At 48.9% G+C, this 17,622-nt stretch overlaps 1 protein-coding gene across 6 annotated transcripts in view; it reads left to right on the plus strand.

The window, feature by feature from the left end:
• Window positions 1-4,196: 4,196 nt before the first annotated feature.
• DHRS12 (dehydrogenase/reductase 12) overlaps window positions 4,197-17,622 on the plus strand; it is a 37,215-nt gene continuing 23,789 nt past the window's right edge. For 3 of the 6 annotated variants that reach the window (XM_031684577.2, XM_006210128.4, XM_072976200.1), the window contains exons 1-5: window positions 4,197-4,352; window positions 8,281-8,414; window positions 10,091-10,173; window positions 14,353-14,445; window positions 15,728-15,809. In XM_031684577.2, the coding sequence (XP_031540437.2) occupies window positions 4,297-4,352; window positions 8,281-8,414; window positions 10,091-10,173; window positions 14,353-14,445; window positions 15,728-15,809 (448 nt within the window). In that variant the 5' untranslated portion in view covers window positions 4,197-4,296. Of the gene's footprint in view, window positions 4,353-4,629; window positions 4,811-8,280; window positions 8,415-10,090; window positions 10,174-13,799; window positions 13,824-14,352; window positions 14,446-15,727; window positions 15,810-17,622 lie in introns of those variants that run through there. The other 3 variants (XM_072976199.1, XM_072976201.1, XM_072976202.1) reach the window with 3 other exon arrangements.

The raw sequence follows: 17,622 nt of genomic DNA on the forward strand, positions 1-17,622 counted from the left end.
TCATGTTATGTGTGTCTTAGCACAATTTTAAAATACATAAATAAAATCACGTATTCCTCAGTCCTTTCAGGCCTCCCCAGAATGATGGAATTGCCCAGAATTAAACAACTGGCAAGGGCTGGGCCATTCAGTCATTCCGTGCATATGTCAGGGTTCACAAGCTCACAGGCCCAAAACCGAATCTCACTCTTAGTTGACTGAGGTCTTAGTGCCCCACCTTTGGGTCACTGGTCTCCTTGGACTTAGCAGGAGGGGGATGAGGGGAGAGTTAGGGGTGGGGAGGGATGCTGGTGGAAGGAACCATGCGAACTTTAAGCCACCCAGGTGAACACCGGAAACAATCAACCCAGCGGAAAGAGGAAGGAGATAATAGAGGATAGTTTCCAGCTGCACAGAAGTGACTAAAAGAAGAAACTGAGGAGAAGCCCCAGGAGAAGTGTCCCATCCTTATGGAAAAGGGGTTAAATGTGTGGAGTCTGAGCCCTGACTGTCAGGTTGGAATCCTAGCTCTGGTAGTGGTAGATTCTAGTGTGATCATGGTCATGCCTTGACATTCTCTGTGCCTCAGTCTGCTCATTTGAAATAAGCTTAAAACAGGGCCTGGCACATGGCAAGTGGAGTAGAAGTATTTGTTCAGTAAGAGAAAAGGTCCTCCATTTCATCTTCACTTTGAGGATGCCTTAAGGACTGGACGGTTCTAGAGCCATCCAGAGGGGAAACTGCAGAGGTGGAGTGTCCCTTGTAGAGAAGCAGCAGAGCTGAATGACCATTTCTTCCATCAGTTTGGTTACAGGGTGACTGATCCACCCAGATGTCACAACTGCCCTGCCCTTGACCCATCACGCCAGCACGTTTAGTTCTTGGAAGGTGGACACAGCTAGTTTTTTAATTTGAGTAAGTAATTCATGAACATAGTACAAAATTCAAAGGCATAAAAGGCTGTTTGGTGAAGCAGAATCTCCCTCCCCAGTGACAAAGTTCTTACCAGAGACCATCCTCCTCCTCTCTCCCCACTGTGTTTGATTTCCTGTGAAAGGAAGGAAACCCTTAAATCAAATGGATTTGCTCTTCAGGGAATTGGTTCAGATGGGCAGCAGACAGTTGCCCAGGGAAAGCCTGTCTGTAAAAGCTGGTGGCATCAAGGGACTCGGGGAGGCCACCAGAAAGATGTTTAGAAGTGGGGTCCTGCTTTCTGCTGGGTGATCCTGCAGGTGGGTCATCATCTGCCATGTTGTCCCTGGGCTGTTTCTGTTTCTCTCCTCCCTTAGTATGAACTCTGAAAACAGTAGCTTTGGGTTTCTTATAAGCCTTTTGGGATTAAGGCTGAGAGCCCCCACCTTTTCTCGACAATGTGGAAGACATCAGTTTCTTAATCCGTGTACAGATAGGACACTGAGGAATAACAGAGATCAGCATCAGAGGCCTTCCACCCCACCCCTGCTTCACCCTCCTTTTTGTTCCCTTTCCTTCGCTTTCATTTCTCTTCCCCACCCCCAAGTGCACACTAAACACAATGAGCAGTGCCTGGGCTTCCCATGGATTTATGATTTATGGTTATTCAGCTTATTATCTAAGTGGTTTTGCCAGGTAAAATATTAAGGCACCACTGCCATTATAACCTTGTCTTCCATGATCTCATTGGCAGCTGGTGTTGCCATGACAACTGGGCTGGAGAAACTGGTACTGAGTTTCAGTGGAAGACGATGCAAACTCTGTTGTGCGTGTGTGTGTGTGTGTGTGTGTGTGCGCGCGCGCAGACTTCCCATCATGTGTATCTGTTGTGCAGGAAGCCATGAATTTCTCAATCCTCACCTTCTGCTTCTCCTTCCAGTGTGGTCAAAATTAGCTTCAGAGCTCTAAATCAATTAGAAGGAAGCTTTGGAGGATGATTTCTTTGTGTAGCTTTTGAGTAGCAAATTGGAACCAGGGACACATAAGAAATATTTTCGAGGCTTTTTACCCACGTGAAATGAAGCAGCTACATCCACTGGATGTCGCTCTTTTAAAAGCACCTTGGGCCTAACTTATTTATCGTCTTCCTGTAATTCCCTTATTAGTCATAGAGAGTCAGAGCTAGAAGGGACCCCAGATGTCATCTATCTGATCTCCTTTTCATTTAGATTAGAAAACTGAGGCCCAGAGAGGCTAAGTGACTTGCCCCCATACAGTACACAAAGTGAGAGGCTATTGGCTCTGGAATCACACTGCTTGGCTGAAATCCTGGCTCCAGTGTGTATTTACTGTGACTTCAGCCAAGTGACTTAGCCTCTAGGTCTCGGTTTTCTCATCTGTAAAATGGGAATTATAGTGAGAGCAACCTTACTAGGTCGTTGTAAGGATTAAGTGAGAGAATCCATGATGTTGGACATATGAAGCCCATAAATTTTATGACTATTACCCAGGGTTGCAATGAGAATCAGTGACAAAATGGAACTAAAATCCAGCTCAGCTAACTCCTATTTAAACGGGACCCTCTCCTATTAATCAGGTCCTGTCCTTTGTTTCTTTTTTGTGTGTATGTTACTTGTTACCCAGGGAAGAGTGGAAGCCCCTTTGGAGATAGGAGTTGTCTTTTCTTAAAACCTCCTCTAAAGTGTGTACAATGCATGCCCTAGGTACCCTGTGGATACTTGTTGATTTGAGGATAAACATTACACGGTTCATGCACTCACGGAACGTGGATTGAATGTACACGCATGGCTGTAGTGCAGGAGGGAAAGAAGGAGAAGAAAACTTAAGGACGGAAGTGAACATTTTTTGATCACTTAGTATGAAACGGGCATTTTGCTAATAAGCTCTTTACAAATGCATTTAATCATCATAGCAATCCCACGAAGGGCACATATTCATTCCCATTCTACAAAGAAGAAAATTCAGACCGAGTGGGTCTGCAGCATACCGGGGTTCACATGGCAGGTTGACAGAGCTGCGTTTCCACCCACCTTTTTACTGCAAGGCGCTGCTGATGCCCTCAATACACTGTGTGGTTCAAAAGAATTTCTCACCCCCTCTGTGAGCCAAAAGCACATTTCCTGAGGTGGTGAGAGAGACTGATAGATATCTTTTCCATCACTGACACAGAGTGTACAAAGCACAGTTGTGTAACTCCGAGGGTCCAAAATATTCTCCCAGTCAAACTTGACTGGCATTGAGAGTCACACCAGGCCGGGTGGCTTTGCAGAATGCCACTTGTTTGAACTTCCTTTCATCACTCTGTCAAGAGTAAGAGCAATGCAGTGGAACCTCACAGTCCTGCTCAGAGGAGCAGGCTGTTCTGGGGAAATTTATTTCAAAGGATATTCTGAATTAAAAACACGCCCACTTGGGAGGGGGCAGTGATCCTATACCCTATATCCTAGGTAATGAGGCCATTAAAGCAGCTGGTCTCCTCACATCTTATGTAAGAGTGGCTTAGTCTCTGGGTGAGCTGGGCTAAACAGCACAGAATTCAACCGAGTGAGCCATCCCTAACCTGGAGTTAAGGATGAAAGTCAGATGTGGACAGGGTGTCTGAGTCCTATGTAACAGGGCCCAGAGGGGATAATATGTAGGCTGCCACAACCACTATGCTTTTTAAAAATTTATTTACACTATGTTTATTTGGGCTTGGGGAATCAGGGAGACCGATGAAGATCTGGAGGAGATTAAGGGGCCCTTCCTGGCACTACACGACGTTGCAAAACTAATGGCAAGTCTGTACTTTGGAGACAGTCTTACCTCTGTCGAGGGAGACCCAGCCCTGCCTCCCAACCTGTGTCACTGTGTGCACGTTACTAACCTGATTTACGGCACCTGCTGAAAAGACAGTGTCCCTCCGCTGAGTTATTGGGGGTATTATGTGAAGTAAAATAGGTGGGAACTATGATAAAACCCATCAGATGGAGACATCTTTTTAATATCAATAGCCTCATCGTTTTTATTACACATGACTTTCTGAGTCACCAAATTCTCGGTGTGTTGCAGTGCCATCTTTGCACCCCAGTCATACCCAGCAGGCAGGTATTCCTCAAACACGTACTGACACCCGGTTTCAACCCCGAGGTGACTATGCGGACCTCGAGCGCGGCCCGCAGCAGGGTCTGGATTCCCTCACCCAGGGCTGGAGGGGGCGCTCTCCAGAGCCGGGGCAAGGGGACGTTCCCCATCGTACGGTTCGTTCTCTCCCAGTGGAGAAAAGCACCGGAAAGCGGCTCTTACATAACTGGGATGATGTAACCGCTGGCGGCTCGGGAGGGGCTGGGCGGAGGCACCGGGAGCGCGGGGCCGCGGGACTCTGCGTGCGGCGTGCGCCCCACCATGCTCCTCTACCGCAGCGCCGCGTGGTTCGCCAAGGGGCTGCGCGAATACACCAAGTAAGGATGCCAGGGTACCGCGCCGAGGGCCGCGGGCCAGGGGCACTGCCGGCCGCGAGGCGGGGCCGTCTGGCTGTCACGTGGCCCACCGCAGCGCTAACGGGGACGCGCCCGCGGCTTGGACCCGCTAAGCGACAGTGGCGGCCGCTGGCTGGCAGCCGGCAGATACAAGTGGGGGCGGCTGGCCTGGTCCGACCCTTCCGCGCTCCGGGACCCGGCTGGCCCCGGGGGCGGGGCTTGCTCCTGGGGCGGGGCGTTGCCGCCTTGGGGCCCCACCCACTGACGTCAGGCGGCCCCGGCGCCTCCGAGCCTCCTGGGCGTTACCTTGGCGCCTTGCTAGGCAGGCTCCGCTAACTGTCTCCGTGGTTTTAGGGGGTGGCACTTCTGGGGATGGAGAGATGGTTTTTAGTGTTTCTCAATCCTATATGAACATCAGAATCACCGGCAGAGATTTTAAGGTACCAGTTTTCAGGCCCTCTCCCTAGAGATTGTGATTCAGTTGGTGTGCACTGGGGCCTATACTGACTTTTTATAAAAATCCTACAGGTGATTCTCCTAAGCAGCCCATTAATCTCTAAGAGACTTCCTTTTCTCCCTGCACTAGGGCTTTTATCAGTTCCCAACGCAGCCTGGGCAGATTTGTATCATCCCAGGACCCCAGGCATCATTCCAAGGGGAGACAGCTGCTGCTGCTCCCGTCTCTTCACCACACACTTTTGGGAAAAGTGCAGACGCTCCTTAGGGGTCAGTGCTGCAGAGAATGTGGGACATGTAGCTGTCATCCCTGAGCCGCTGAGTTTAGGTGAATACATACGCTGGCAGACTCTCTTTCAAAGGGGTGTGCTCGCAGTGGCCACCATTTGCTGGGTCTTTCCATGTTACACAGAATGCAGCACGAAGGGCTTGAGTCAGCTTCCTGCCCCGGGAAGGCAGGCTTCTAAAAGTCTCTCCCCAGACTCTTTCGTAGAATTGGAGGGATGCAAACTTAGGCGAGTTTCCCTGCTGTTGTGCATTTAGTGAGTTGGAGGGGAAGACTACACTTTTGTGAGAGTCTGTAGTTTGGCTTTACAATGTTTTTTTCTTAGGACATCTGTATTTTTATAAAGCTTCCCTGTATTGGGCCCTGAGGCAGCAAAATCTAATCAGTTTCCTAAAACTGCCTGAAGCTAAGAATTACCAAGGGCAATTAAACACCAATGACTGACTGCTGAGCCCCTAGTGGCTGTGGGTGGGGCCTAAGCAAATTCCATGTTGGTAAATTGGGAGGAACCTGCTGGGAGCTTGCCACCGGGTGATTTCTGTACTAGGGGTTCAGGAAACACTAAAGACAGTGGTTACTGAGCTTGAATCAAAATCACCTGGAGGGCACGTGAAACCACAGATTGCTGGGCCTCACCCTGAAATGTCTGACTCCACAGACATTCCCAGGTGATGCTGGTGCTGCTTATGTGGGGACTGCTCTGAGCACCACGGGCAAGGTAGAAGGTGGTCTAGGCTGGATGCTGAAAGAATGGAATTGTCCATGGGCTTTGTCACCTACCATCTTGTGACCTTGGGCAAGTCATTTGCTTCTCTCTGTTTGCGAAATAACCACTGATATGGAGAGTTTATAAAGATTAAAAAAAGAGGGCAGGAGGATACCAAAAAAGCTGTCTTATTATTAACAACAGATTGGATCAGGATGGAATCCTTGTGTTGAAGGCAAAGGACAAAGGGAGGCTTGCAGGCCAACCTGGCACCACCCACTTGGCAACTGGCCCCTGGCCTGGAGTTTGAGGAAGAGGTTTAATCCACAGGAGCCGCCCTCAGCAAAACATAGTCTCTAATAGGATCAACGTGGTGGCCCAGAGGCTAAAGTCTCCTCTAGCTGTGTCCCAGAGGACAGCCCCTCCGCTCCTGTCCCTGGGAGGAAGGGGCTCTTGGGCCTGTTCCCCGTGGGGCACTCCCTCGGGGCCTGTTCTCTGTGGCCTGCTCTTCTTCCAGCCCTGTTGTGGTTCGGGAAGCTCTCACTCGTGCCCCACCAGTGCCTTCTCCTGCCCAGGCCCCTAGTCACTGACTCCTTGCTCTTCTTTTTTTTCCCTTGGCGGGAGGTCTTTAGGGTTTCTGTTTATTTATTTATATGGAGGTGCTGGGGATGAAACCCAGGACCTCGTGCATGCTAAGCCTGCGCTCCACCACTAAGCTATACCCTCCCTGCCTCTTGGCTCTTTGTAGGGAAACTTTCTTCTGTAAGAAAATCCTTTCACGGTGGTCCTGGGACCCCCACTCTTAGGGGAAAACAAATCTTCCAGCTTCATCTTTGCTTATAGTTTCAAACACTCTCAAATTCCCTAATGATTTGAAGCATGGGGGTGGGGGGGAGTGGGCAGCTGCAAATGAAGAGTTTAATTTTGAACGGGAAGGGTATTCATGTCATTATTAATAACTAATAATAATAGCAACTGCTGGTTTTTGAATTCTTTATTCCAAGTGTGTGATAAATGCCTTACGGACTTTATCTCACCTAGGCCGCCCCTTTTGTGCGGATGAGGCGAGACAGGAGCGCAGAAAGGTTAAGCCGACACATGAGCGTGCACAGCTGTTAAGAGGCAGAGCTGTGCTTTAAAGCCAGGTTGTTTGATCCAAAGCCCTCATTATTGATATTATTTTTAGTTTCAAGTCAGCCTTTCAGGAAGCCTTGGAACAGGCAGAAGTCTTACTTGCCCCACTAAGTGGGCTGCTTAGTGAACAGCAGAAGCAACGAGAGGGCCGTCCTCCGAGCTGCCCTGGGTGTTTGGGCGAGTCACAGCCGGTGGGAACAGGAACATTCTTCTTGGTCTCTTGACTGCCCCTGTGGCAATGCCTTCCAAACCAAACCCAAGCTCACAAACATTCTTTGGCCTCTTCACCAGTGTCCAGGCATGTAATTGGCCGTTGTGCTGTACTGGGGCGTGGGGCAGGAGACCAGCTGTTGGCAGTCTCTGTGTAAACAGGGTGTGGGGAGGGCACTGGGAGTCTTCCAGAACCTTCAGGGGAAAGAGTCGCATTCTACGTTGCAGGGAATCGGCTCTTTGGGTGAGAGTTGCCACCTGAGACCAAGCCTGCCACGTGGGAAGAGCTCCGCCCTCAGGGTCTCCTCCTGCCAGTCCCCCTCCATCCTGCCTCCACCTCTCTTGCCAATTTTGTAACCAGGAAATACTAGGATGGTGGAGACAGGAGGTATCTCAAAAAGCAGAGAGAAACAGTCAAGGAGCTCAGGGTTGTCTCTATCCAACGTGATGCCTTTGTGCAAATTAGAAAAAAACACCGCCTTCTCAATGTGCTTTGCTGTCGTCTGGCAGAAAGTTGTCCTTTATAGGATACAAATCTCCCATCGCTAGCGCCCCCTGGAGTTGTGTGGCACACACCCTGTGGCTCTGAAGGAGACTTTTCTTCCTCTGCGGGAATGCAGACATCATATAATTCCACCTGCCTCCTCGTTCATGCCCTGTTCACACATCTCCCCACTTTGCCATGGTCCTTCTATGCCTGGGTAGGGACACCTGTCCTGCTGTGCAGTAGGCATGATGCTCCTGGTCTCCTAAGCTCCTCTCGGCTTCCCCCTTTCCCCATGGGACAAAGGCCAAAAAAAAAAAAAATCTTTCAAAGGATTTGAGGGGGGCACCTCCTGGTATCAGAGGCAGTCAGAGAAAAGTAGTTTGGATGCCAAATTGCTGGAATCTCCAAATAGTTTCAAAAGTTCAGGAAGCTAATGGTATAGGAAATGTAGACCCTGAGAAGATGGTGATGTTCATGAGACGGGGAGGAAAGCAGGGGGCTGAGGCAGGAAGGGGCTGTGTGATGTCTGGGAGGGAGCAGAGCGCCCAGCCCAGGAGTAGGTTTTCTCCCTGCGGGAGATTGTGTTCCCAGCTCCTGACAACCGTTCCTTCTGTGGGTCTGCTGCTTCCAGGAGTGGCTATGAGTCTGCTTCCAAGGACTTTGTCCCTGGTGACTTGGAGGTCCAAGTTCCTGGGAGATCCTTCTTGGTCACCGGCGGAAACAGCGGCATTGGAAGAGCGACTGTCATCGAGATAGCCAAGCGAGGTGAGCGGCCTGCTGACTCGTGTGTGCGCTGGGCCCTGAGGCCAGCCTGTGGTCGGTCCACACCGGGAGAGTGCCCCATGTCATGGGCGGGTCAGGAAGACCCGAGCCGGCCCTGAAAGTGACCCCATGGTGATCGGCGCAGCTGCCAGCTTTCTGAGCTGTGCATTATGCTTCAGGCTGGAGGTGGACAGAATAGGTGACTAGAGGAGACTTTCCTCAACACAGTTAATTCACAGGGGAACTAGAGTTCTGCCCACAGGCCGGTGCTTTCTGATAAAGAGCAGGTAGGGGCTCCTGCCAACCCTAGGTCTGAACCACCAGCGGAACCTTAAAACAAAAAAACTGGAATACCTGTTTCCTGTCTTCTCAGCAAGGACGGGGTGGGAGTGCGGGAAGGAGACGGGGCGTCCGCCACAGCTTGGCTGTGCACCTCTTTAAGAACCAGTGCCCCCAGAATAACTGTGGAGGGGAGGGCACTGAACTTCCTTCCTCCTTCCTTGTGTGCTGGTGTCTCTCCTCCAGGGTTAGAGCAGCTGGAGACAGCCTCCTCTTTCTCAAACCTAACCTTGATTTTGGGAAGTGGCTCTGTGGGTGCCCATAAATTATTCAACCAGCTGAAGTCTTCCTCTGGGTAAATACCCAGATTTCCTACATGAGTCATGTGCCTTGGGTAACTCAATGGCACTTGGTAGCTAGAAACGTCTGCTGTGACTCTCCAGAGCCACTTCTTGGGGGGAAAATGGTTGCTTTAGCGGGAGTTGGGGAAATAGGTTGGGAATTTATCACTTTCCAAGGTATTTGAGATGTTTTATTTTTTTCTCTAAAATTCAGTTAGGCGTTTTCCAGGGGAATGTTGCACCATTTGGAGCTGTATTTAATTATCTGCCAAGTCAGGGGGAAGATTAACTGCATCTCAGCAGCTGGGAGGTACTCTGAAGTGTTATGGGGAGGAGGGTAAAACAGAGGGGCTGGTGATGTGGTTAGCCTGTAGCCGCCCATGAAGCAGACCCCATTTAATAAAGTGGGCTATTTTAGGTGAAGAAAGCAGGTTCTGCAATGATTAAGTCTTCACGACTGCAGCCAAGGCATTCCCCTTAAATATGCCTTGGTTGATGATGGTATGGCCTTTGCTGAAATAGTCTGAGTGTCCTTTGTGGATTCAGCCATTCAGTAACTATTTATTGAGTTCCTGCTACATATCAGGCCAGTGCTTCTCAACTTGGACTGAACATGACACTCACCTGGGGAGCTTTTAAAACATACCCTGGCCTGGGCCCATCATCTAGAGCCTTTGAAAACTTCCCATGTGGGTCTAAAGTGCAGCCAGGTTGAGCCCTCTGTGTCGGGTACTCTATGAGATGCTCTGGGATGCAGGTGTGACCAAGACAGACCCTTCTTATACTTGATGTATTCAGATCCTTAAAAACATCAGGATGTTATCCCAGATGCATCATCAGTCAGCCCAGGTAGGCAGGAGGACAGGTTTCAGGATGCCCCTCTCTCTTACACCTGCTGCTCTGACTGTGGGGACCATCTGTCTAGATTTTCCAGAATAGTCGCAATTTCAGGTACTCGTTCTGCGAGCCCATATGTCTTAATTCCTCATTTGGAAAAGCTGGTCTCCACAGTTATCACCACCGCTGTCCCTCACTGGTGGTTTTGTTCATTTCCACCAGGTGGCACAGTTCACCTGGTTTGTCGCGATCAGAACCGAGCAGAAGGTGCCAGAGGTGAGATCATCAGGGAGAGCGGTAACCGGGTAAGCTGTTCTCCGTGCCTCCCGCTGGGGCTTCCTGCCTCCAGGGTCAGGGACTTGGCGGGTGGGTGGGGGCGGGTGTGGGCTGGACTCCAGCCCCTGCTCCCCGAATTGGCAGTGGCCTGTGGGTGCTTCCGCTTTGGAGACAGCTTCAGCCCACAGTGTTGGAGCCGTGCACTTCACAGTCTGGCTCGACCCGGGATAACGAGGGCAGTGAGGTTTGACTGGGGCCGGGGCCACAGCCTGCTGCGGAGACATTGCATGGGACAACGCACTGCTGGGGCTCCTCCCCCCGAAGGAGCCCACATCAGTGAGACACGTTGAGGGGACTCAGGGTGAGCCAAGCTGTGAACTGACCCAATGGCCCTCCGATAAAGAGGGACAACAGACAGCATTTTGGTCTTGATGAGAGCCACTTTGGGATGAGAGCTTCCAGCACTGGTGCACGTTCTGTGGTCTTCCTTTTCTAGAAGAGTTGGAACAAGGACCAGCTACCCTATTTGTGGGGCCCAGTGCAAAATGACAGTGTGGAAACCTTGTGTAAAAAACACTTAAGAATTTGAAGACGGCAGGCTTGGGGAGGGTATAGCTCAGTGGTGGAGCGTACGCTTAGCATGCATGAGGTCTTGGGTTCAATCCCCAGTACCGCCATTAAAATATATATATATAGATGGTGAAGGCAGAGCGTTAAAACAAGTGGGGCCCAGATGTGGGGCCCATGCACCTGCCCAGGTTGTACCCCATGAAGCTGACCCCAGTGGAAACCCCTGGACCCACTGTAAGGCAGAGAGAAGGGGCCCCGCACTGTCACTGAAGAGCGTCCTCCTTGCAGTCCTGCCTGGAGTTTCCTCCACTGTCCTGTGCACCTGCTTCTCCAGCAGCCCCCACACCTGAGGGGCCGTGGGAGGAGCCTGGGGAGAGGCAGACAACGCCTCACTCCCGCAGGCTGGGACTGTGGCCAAACAAAAAAAAATGCCCCAATCTAGAATGGGATATTTTGCATCTGCTCATGAAGGTTATTATTTATCTTTAAAGAATGTTTTCAAAGCCAGTGGCCCATCCTTTCCCTTCTCAGCAGACTCTGCAGCCTCTCACCGTCAGGTGCCTTCCAGAGGCTTAGTGCTGGTGGCGAGCAGGAGGGTCTCTAAATCTTCCTCTAATGTCTGCAAGTGCGGCTGCGATCTGGGGTCTGCAGCCCTCGAGATGGAGAGCTGGCTGTCTGCCTGCTGATAACTTTCAGTGGTGCTGCTGCAGAATGCAACAGGAATACTAATCTCAGGCCATGGGCAGAGGAGGACGCGCCTGGATTCCAGCCTGCTGTGGTTTGGGCTACATTTTTCACAAAGTGGATTTATATAGGGAAAGATGACAATATGGTTTTTTATACTGTTGAGCCATCCTGATACCCAACTGCCTCATCTTTGGGAAGGTAGAGCCGAAAGGGGGAGCAAGCCTGTTTCCTGGGGTGGGAAGAGAGGGAGCCCTCCACCTACTGCCTCCCCCATCCACGTGCACAAACCCACAGGAAATTCCTTCCTCTTTTGTATTTGTAAGTGACCTCCAGCACTGAGAGCTCGGAGGGTCCGGGGCTCATGGTACCCGTCTGCCCATCCCCGTGGGTGTGGTTTCCCGGACTCGGAGCATCCTCCAGGTCTGGCCGGGATCAGTGGCTGTTTGTGAATATTGATACATTATTACTACCCAAAGTCCATTCAGATTTCCTTAGTTTTTCCCTGACACCCTTTGTCTGTTCACAGATCCCAGCGAGGACCCCACATTACATTTAGTTGTCATGTCTCCTTAGCATCCTCTTGGCTGTGACAGTTTCTCAGGCTTCTCTAGTTTTTGATGACCTTGACGGATTTGAAGAGTCCTGGCGAGGTGGTGTGTGTACCATCCCTCCACTGGGGTTGGTCGGATGTGTTTTTCATTGATTAGAATGGAGTGATGGGTTTCCAGGAGAAAGATCACAGACGTAAAGTGCCAGGGCAACATTTTCACTGCTACCACGCTCCTGGTACGGCAGGAAGGGGCTGGAAGGGAGCCTCTGTCTGGTGGAGATTGACCACCAGACAACATCAAAACACCAAGATTAAAAACAGGGGTTTCTGCTCTCCAGTTCTCCCAGGCCAACGTGGAATTCCATCTCCTTGAGAATTATTGGTTTAGCTTCCCAAGTCCTAGACATTTGTATTAACTACCGCCTCGTTCCTACATAGTAATTGCCACTTCCAAGGGCACATTCGTGTGCTGTTTTCCATTTGCTCTTCAGACTCACCCTCTGCCATGGGTAGAGGGGTTCCCGTAATGTCACCTCATGACTTCTGGGCCACCCAGCGGCTGAATGGTGGCTCATCTACAGAAAGGATCCCAGCTGAGTTTTGCTCAGTTTCAGTAACCATGCTAGCATTTCAGGTTTATAGAGCGAGTACAGGGGGCCGGTGGCCCCTTGGTCCAGCCTTGTCACGTGCATATCAGCAGATCAGGGTTTCTACACGCAGGTACCTGTTGCAGGTTCCTCTTCCTGGTCACAGCAGACTACTGGCCTCTCCTGTTTTCACCCAGGGGGAGACAGGTGATTTCCTTCACCTTTCCACGACACTTCATTTCACCAGGCTCCGTGTTGATTTGTCTAGAGCAGTGATTCCCTCTTCCCTGCTGCTGCCTCTTTTAAATTCTGAGCCATCTTGGGTGCTTCCAGGAAGCTCGAGGAGACTGTGGAATGATCAGAGGAGAACTGATTTTCGCTCACTTGGATTTTGTAGCTTATTTGAATTTTGTTGTCTTTTGAATCTGGCTCTTGTGTGTTTTGCTGCCCTGCTGGGTGGGAGGGAGTTTGAGGGTGATTGCGGGGAAGGCCTCAGAATGAAAGGATTAGGTGTCTGGACTCCGTTTGCCGTCACTGGTAGCGGCTCACAGCCGAGCCGAGGGTGAGTCAGCAGCCCTGTGCCCACCCTCCCCGGGCGAGGGCCTGCAGGAAAAGAGCCCAGTCCTGTACCGACAATGCTCGTCCTCTCCCTTGAAGGTAGAGGAGTGTTTGGTTGTGCCAGACTTCAGCCGAATATGGTAGGTAGTCAGGCTGATTCCAGACGTTCTGAGTCATGAAAGTGTGAGATTGCTTTTTTTTTTCTCATTCTCTGGACCTTTGTCTCAGGGTGAGAAAATATTTTTTAAGATCAGTAGAAGGAGATTCTGACTACAGCCTTGGGTTCTGTGGCTCAGTTAATGGGGGAACAGGCAGGGCACTGTAGGTTCAGTTCCCAGCGGCGGGGATCCTACCTTGGGTGGGTGAGAAGTCCCTGGCATCTGCTGGAGCTCAGAGAGAACAGCGTCACGTTCACAGGGTGCTGCGAACACAAGTTTCACAGCACAGAACAAAAGAGCTAAACAGCCAACATGCACGGTCATTTACATGTGGGGCTGTGTGACCCGCCGCAGGGACAACGGGCAGTCAGCCTGGCTCCTCCATCCAGGAGTTGCCCAGAGACGACCGTATCACAGGGCAGAAGCTGATTCGCATCCTAGGCAAGGACTGAGTCACAGAGGAAGCTGTCACCTTAGAATTATGATAGGCCTTAGACAGTCTCTTAGGAGCAAAATATTGACAGAAACCCCAAATGATCAGTAGGAAGCTATGACACACCCATGCAAAAGTAAGTTCTGTGGCCATTAGAAGAGATAAGGTAGATTTATATATAACAAAAAAAAATCCACAATGTATTGTTGAACCAAAAAGAAGCATATAGAAGAATGTATAGTCTGATCCTATTTATATGGAAAGGGGACACACACATATAATGCTTAAATATATAATATATAATGCCTAAAATATATGTGTATAAATATTGCATATGCTTAAAATATTTCTGGATAATTCCCAAGAAACTGAGCAATGGTGCACTTCTGAGGCATGAGACTTTCCATTTTGAATCATTCCAAATGATTTGATTTTTCTTTTATATGCTGCTTTTTTTTTTAAACTGAAGTACAGTCAAATTTACAGTGTGTTAATTTCTGGTGTACAGCGCAATGTCCCAGTCATGCATATACATACATATATTCATTTTCACATTTTTTCCATTAAAAGTTATATTTTGAAAACCATTAAAAGTGAAAAAATGTTTATCTATATATATGTTTTTTTCCCCAAAGCTTTATAACTTTTTTTGTGTTCTGGTTTAGAACATCTTCCTGCACATTGTGGACTTGTCTGATCCCAAGGCAATCTGGAAATTTGTGGAAAATTTCAAGCAGGAACACACACTCCATGTCCTGGTGAGCTTTGTAAACATAAGTAGGGGACAGATCTCAACGCGTGTGTGTTTTTCGTCTGGGTGGATGCTGACTGATGTGTGTGTTTGTGGATCTTCACGGCCACCCCTTAGTGAGAATCTTTCATGGTGAGGCCTGTTAATGTCACCCAGTTCACTCACTGGAGTGAACCTCACCACATGAGATTTGTGAGGAAAAGACACGACCATCCACTGGGTCTGTGAGGAGATGGGCAGGTTTCATTTTTTGCGTAGAATGATGATTTGTATAGCTGTATGCCCGGGCTCTGTAGGTTTGGGGATTGGTGTATGGAACTTAGAAGCTCGGGGAAATAAAAGTAAAAAGCTCAGTCCAAGAGAATGCCCTGCTGCAGGCTAGCAAATCACCGTGCGTACTAAGCACGCACTCTACCACTGAGCTATCCCCTCCCGCCCCAGATAGGTTCTAATGGGCTTCAAAATGTTCGTTGAGGCCCAAATCTGCTGCGATCCATTTAAAATGTGCTGGGGTTTGTTCTGCTGTTACTCTTCACACTGCTGATGCTAATAGCACTATCTTGATTTGAAGCATGTAATTGAGAGCCATTGAAAGCAATTTTTCATTAGTGCAGATAAAATCAGTTTACATGTGCAAAGCTACAAAAACGGCATATTCGATTCTGAAAGTAGTGACTCTTTGAGCACCTTTAATGTTATGTATTTCTAAAACCCATTGCTTTTGGATATGGTTGCTAATAAGCACTTTACAAAAGAAAAGGCAACCTTGACTATTTTTCTGGTTGAGTCGTTGTCCTTTAAAAGTAACTCAGCAGTAGATTTCAAAATAAGAATTAAGTGCAACACTAATGTGTGTAAATATTTCATTTTTAAAGTCGTGTTGAAAAAGTCTTTGCATAGTTCTGGATTCTTAGATTCACAGCATATGTATGTGCACAAGAATATCTTTAGTTTTTGACACTTTGAAATAAAGGAGGTAGCTTAAGGAAAAAAATCAGTAATAGCAGGATGGCTTTGGAGCGTTTGAAATGTAGCTGGACGCTGGTCTAGACAAATTCCTGGGGTGCTTTATTGGGAATTAGGTTGCTCGGCCAAGCCCTGGTCATTGGAGGTCTCTGCCTAGTCCTGCGGCTGAGCCTGCTTCACAAATGACAGTGTCCAGGAAGGGGTTTGGAGTGAAGGCACGGCTGAGGAGAATTGTTGTCCCATGAATGTGGGTGGAAGGGAAGCTGTTTGGTTTGGCAACAAGTCCTTTGGCCCTATTTTGAAATAAGAACTGTGATTTCCAGATCAATAATGCAGGCTGCATGGTCAATAAAAGAGAGCTCACGGAAGACGGACTTGAAAAAAACTTTGCCACCAACACTCTGGGTAAGTAGAGTGGTTTTTCTTGTCTGTGTTTAGCAAAATAAACGTAGACATGGATGGCCCCGTGGAAGGATCAGAAAAACAGTGACCAGCTCTTTGGGTTCTTGGTCTTTGGCATGCATGACTGCCTTTGCTTGAAGTTTATCCTTCAGTGCATCACCTTTTCTTTACGAAACACTGTTCTCGTGTTTTTTGTAATATGTGTTAGTGCCAGAAATACTTAGTATTGTTAAAGCGTATTTTTCTAGGAAGCTCAGTGCTCATTATAGACAGGACTTTGGTGAGAAGAGCAGGCTCATCTTAGGTAGAAAGTGCAGATGTGAAAACTGCAGCCAAGGGAACCTCCAGCCAGGGCTGAGGAAGGCGCCACCATGAGTCAAGAAGATGGACCAAGAAGGGCATCCACCTGGAACACAGGACCCCTGGGTTTTGGTTCCTGCTCTGTAATAGCTGATTCATTTTGTGCCAGGCCAGTGGTTCTCAAAGTAGGGTTCCTGGGCGAGCAGCATCAGCATCTCTGGGGAACTTGGAAGAGATGCACATTCTTAGGTCTCACCCCCAGATCTACTGAACCCAAAACCAGGATGAGGCTGAGAAATCTGTTTTAACAAAGCCTCCAGGTGATTCTAATGCCCATTAAAGTTTGAGAACTAATGTACTGGGCTTTTAACCTCTTTGGCTTGTCTCCTTCTTGAACCAAGAGGTCTGGAGTCCAAATCTTCCTCAACTTACAGTGGGGTTAGGTCCCAACAAACCTATTGGAACTTGATACTATCATAAATTGAAAATGCATTTAATCCACCTAACCTACCAAACATCCTAACTTAAACATGCTCAGAACACTTACATTAGCCTACAGTTGAGCAAAATCATCTAACACAAAAGCCTATTTTATAGTAAAGTATTGAATGTGTCATGTAATTTATTGAATACTGTACTGAAAGTGAAAAACAGAATGGCTGTCTGGGTCCAGAATGGTTCTAAGCATATGAGTTGTTCACGCCGGCGATGGCGAGGCTGACAGGGAGCTGTGGCTCACAGCCCAGCATCATGAGAGAGCCTTGTCCTGTGCATCACTAGCCGGAGAAAAGATCAGTATCCAAAATTCAAAGCATAATTTCCACTAAATGTGTATCGCTTTCACGCCATTGTAAAGTCAAAAAATCATCTTTCAAACCCTCGTAAATCAGGGACCACTTCCTCATAGCAAGTTAAGCTTTTAAAAAGTTATTTTAATTAATCCTAAGTCACGAAATGAAGTGCAAGGGTTCATGTGGTTGTCGGGGTCATCAAGGGTGTCTGTTAAATAGCAAACCTCTTCCCACCCAAGAACTGAACAATTCGAGGAGTCAGATCATGGAGTAATAGATAAGAGCCAGATATCTCTGCTGTCACTGGAAAGGCTGGCTGAAGGGCGTGGCTCCTGTGAGAGCCCAGTGGCTTCCTTGGTATTGAACCCCACAGTTAGACATCCTCGCCTGCTTTGTTACAGCTGGCTGGCCTCAGGTAGACACTCCCCCAAGAAGAGGGGGAAGTGGGGAGCAGAGCTGAGCAAGCTCAGTCTTTTGCTCCCAGATTTTGCTCCACCTCCTCGCAGTGGAGGGAGGAGGGCGCTGAGGGGGGCAGCATCGCGCTCACGGTCCTCTCTCCGCGAGGAAGGGAGCGTCAGGAGTGGGGGAGAACCTTTCTCCCCAGCAATGAGGTTGCATTTATTTCTTCTGTTTTTAAAATTAAAAAAAATTTATTGAAATGTAGTTGATTTACAATGTTTTGGGTGTACACAGTGATTCAGTTACACACATACATGCACATATGT

Source organism: Vicugna pacos, chromosome 14 (assembly GCF_048564905.1).
Source record: "Vicugna pacos chromosome 14, VicPac4, whole genome shotgun sequence".
NCBI lineage: Eukaryota > Metazoa > Chordata > Mammalia > Artiodactyla > Camelidae > Vicugna > Vicugna pacos.